The sequence below is a fragment of the Mus caroli genome, chromosome X (genome assembly GCF_900094665.2).
Source record: "Mus caroli chromosome X, CAROLI_EIJ_v1.1, whole genome shotgun sequence".
NCBI classification, from domain to species: domain Eukaryota; kingdom Metazoa; phylum Chordata; class Mammalia; order Rodentia; family Muridae; genus Mus; species Mus caroli.
In genome coordinates, this window is record NC_034589.1 from 31,760,794 (window position 1) to 31,763,977 (window position 3,184).

At 41.0% G+C, this 3,184-nt stretch overlaps 1 protein-coding gene across 1 annotated transcript in view; it reads left to right on the plus strand.

Moving 5' to 3' along the window:
- Nucleotides 1-2,964, plus strand: part of Atp1b4 (ATPase Na+/K+ transporting family member beta 4) — a 17,392-nt gene extending 14,428 nt beyond the window's left edge. Inside the window, exons 6-7 of the mRNA XM_021153788.1 lie at nt 1,995-2,090; nt 2,803-2,964. Coding sequence (XP_021009447.1) covers nt 1,995-2,090; nt 2,803-2,964 — 258 coding nt within the window. The remainder of the gene's footprint in view (nt 1-1,994; nt 2,091-2,802) is intronic.
- Nucleotides 2,965-3,184: the final 220 nt, after the last annotated feature.

Below are 3,184 nucleotides of genomic sequence, written 5' to 3' on the forward strand. Positions count from 1 at the left end.
GAGAGAGAGAGAGAGAGAGAGAGAGAGAGAGAGAGAGAGAGAGAGAGAGAGAGAGAGAGAGAGAGAGAGAGAGTTCGCATGCGTGCCATTTATACCTGTGAAAGCCAGAGACTGAACCCCAGCTAGGGGCCACAACCAGGAACAACACTGTGCCAAGACATTAATTGGGATTCTGTTTACACTTTTGCTTTTAGCTGTAATGGCTTGTTTCTTTGAACGAAGCAAACAGCTTTCATTAGAGTCATTAGTCCCTGATTTTAAAACTGAATTTCACATTTTACAGCAATGACCAGTGGCATTGGGTGTTGCAATAACAAATGACTACAAGGGAAGTGTAAACAGAAGTCCATTAATATGCTAATTAACTGTCCTTCAAGGGGCCATTAACTCCTATCTCATCTGCACCAATTAGCTCCTTTGTAGGCAAAAGCCCTTGGTCTTGGCATTGCTTCTTAAGCATGCAGTAGCTCCCTTCTGTTCAGTGACATCATCTCCACCCTCTAGCCTTGGACAGTTGTCTTGCAAACATTGCAAAAGCAGTCTTTGTCAGGACCAGGAATAAGGCAGACAATTCTAGACTTCAGACCAGAAAACAGAAAAAGACAGTACTCTTTCAGCCACTTTCACATACTCAGCAAGTGTTTACTAACCACTTATCATATACTATGTATTTGACTAGCTGCTGGACAGATATATCAGGATAAACATAACTGTGAAATCAAGGTCAAGAAATATTAACAGGCACAATGAAAGGTACCATGGGGACACAGAAGAGAAAAAGGTCAGTTCCACGTGAGAAGTGGTAATAAGGAAGATGAGCTTCATAAGGTCAGGCAATATTTGCCAGCTGAACAAGGTAGGAAGAACATCCATTCTGTTCAGATATACGTGTGTGTGTGTGTGTGTGTGTGTGTGTGTGTGTGTGTGTGCATAAAGTCACATGTGGGATATGACTACAAACTAATGGACTTGATCCCACAGGCCATCATTAAAGATAAATTCATTCGTTTTTGAATATATGAATAAATCATAAAGACCAATGAAGTCTAAAGTAACAGCAAGTGCTATGCCACATCCCTAGCTCTTAATCTAACATATTAATTGGGCCAGCTTCTATTTGCATTTCCCTAATGTAAGCTGTTCATTTTCCAAGTTATTATATACTTACTGAGAATGGTTGTTTAAAAAAGTAGAAACATTAACAGTCTCTATACTTTTTTTTTTTAATAATCAATACTGGTCAAATCCACACCCATTTGTAGCAATCAAGCAGGATAGGTTAATAATCAGAATGAACTATAGGATGCTCAATTTATACCAAAAAGAATTATACTATATTGGATATAGTATACTGACAGAAGCGATCCCATGGCCCTAATGAGTAATTGACTAATACAGATGCATTCTTTGTCCATTTGAGCCCCCAAACCTCTCCTGTTTATAACGGCCATAGTTGTTCATGAGCACTCTATTACCTGGTGTGATGTGATAAGGGTAGCCCTGTTTAATCATCCCCATTATTTGGTTCCTCTTGCTTACTCTCTGAATTCCTTGTACAGTAATTAGGCTATACAGAGAGTGTGGACAGAAACGTGAGTTTGGTTAAGCTCACTACAGACTGAATGGCTATCCATCAAGTTCCTGTGTACCTGATCTGAGTTCCAATAGAAGTGAACCTCCAATAAGGACTTGGGTAATAGTTTCTAATTTATACCTGCCTCCGCTCCAAAATCCAAGACAGGGTACCATGCTGTGATTCTTTAAAGATAAGCTACAATCATAGGTTCTTTGTAGAACAGTGCCAAGTACTCAGAAAGGCGTAGTCACACCCTAGAAATTTTCCTCTGAGGACAAGTGAGAGTTGAGCTCTGCCCAGTTCTAATTTTAGGCTTGGGACAATTGGTTGAGAGTCACACAGTGATTTTACCTGAGCACGAGTTCCTTTAGGCTAGACTATAACCCAATATCTCATATACATCTGCTTTTGCTTACAGAAAGGTGATGAAAATGACATTCGATCCATCAATTACTACCCGGAGTCTGCTTCTTTTGACCTCCGCTACTACCCTTACTATGGCAAACTGACTCATGTAAGCTGTATCCTTCTTTCTCCTTTGTCACCAAGGGCTCAAAGAGAAAGAAAAGGCTGCCTGGGATTAAGAAAATGGTGGTAGTAACAGATGAGTAGCTGTAAACTATAATGGGGTTGAGGTCAGAGCCAGCTCCCTCCACATATTTCTAACAGCCTCAAATCTTTCCAAATCTGAAAGGCAGTCATCTCTAGTCCTATTTAAGCACTTCAGTCTTCAGATGAGAAAACTGGAGTTCAGGACAGGGAAGGGACTTACCTAAAGTCACATGGTTAATTAGTGGCAAAGCCAGGAAGACACAGATTATTAACCGTGTATTTAATGTCCAAGTAATAGCACTTTGCTGTTTCTCCCATTATACACCATGAGCCGGCACAAGCTTCATGTCCAGTATGGCATCTTGATGTATACTAGTTCTGGCTTTGATTTCTGGTCTGCTATCCATAAAAATCAAATCATTCTGAGTCAGAATTGGTTTCCCCCAGAGGATAGTCAGATATCTTGACACAAACTTATAAGCAAGTCATACAATTTCTCCAAAGTAGGGAAAGCATATTGTTTACTGTGGACATTTGGGACTTGGCATCATGAAATCTGCACAGTTTCTTCTGCTGATGCGATCCTAACCTGCCTTGAGTATCTGATCATCACCCCTGTCCCATCCTCGCTGCCCACTTGACCCATTTAGAATTCATTGTTCTTGTACCTACAGGTTAACTACACCTCCCCGCTGGTGGCTATGCATTTTACAGATGTGGTGAAGAACCAAGCAGTGCCTGTACAGTGCCAGCTGAAGGGCAAAGGCATTGTAAATGATGTCATCAATGATCGTTTTGTTGGGAGGATAATCTTTACCCTGAACATAGAAACCTAGGAACTCCAGGGAGCCACTCCCACCAGCCACTCCACCATAATCTGATTCTGATTATGTTCTATTTTGTGTCACCCCTGGTAGCCCCTCAATTCCTTTTTTTCAGTTAAGACACAGCCAGATGGACGCCTAAGATCATCTTTCCTTGCCTTTGACGTGTGTATGAAGTGATATTGTGGGACCTGCTTGGTTTTTTTAAGGTCATCATCTCTCCTGATGACAA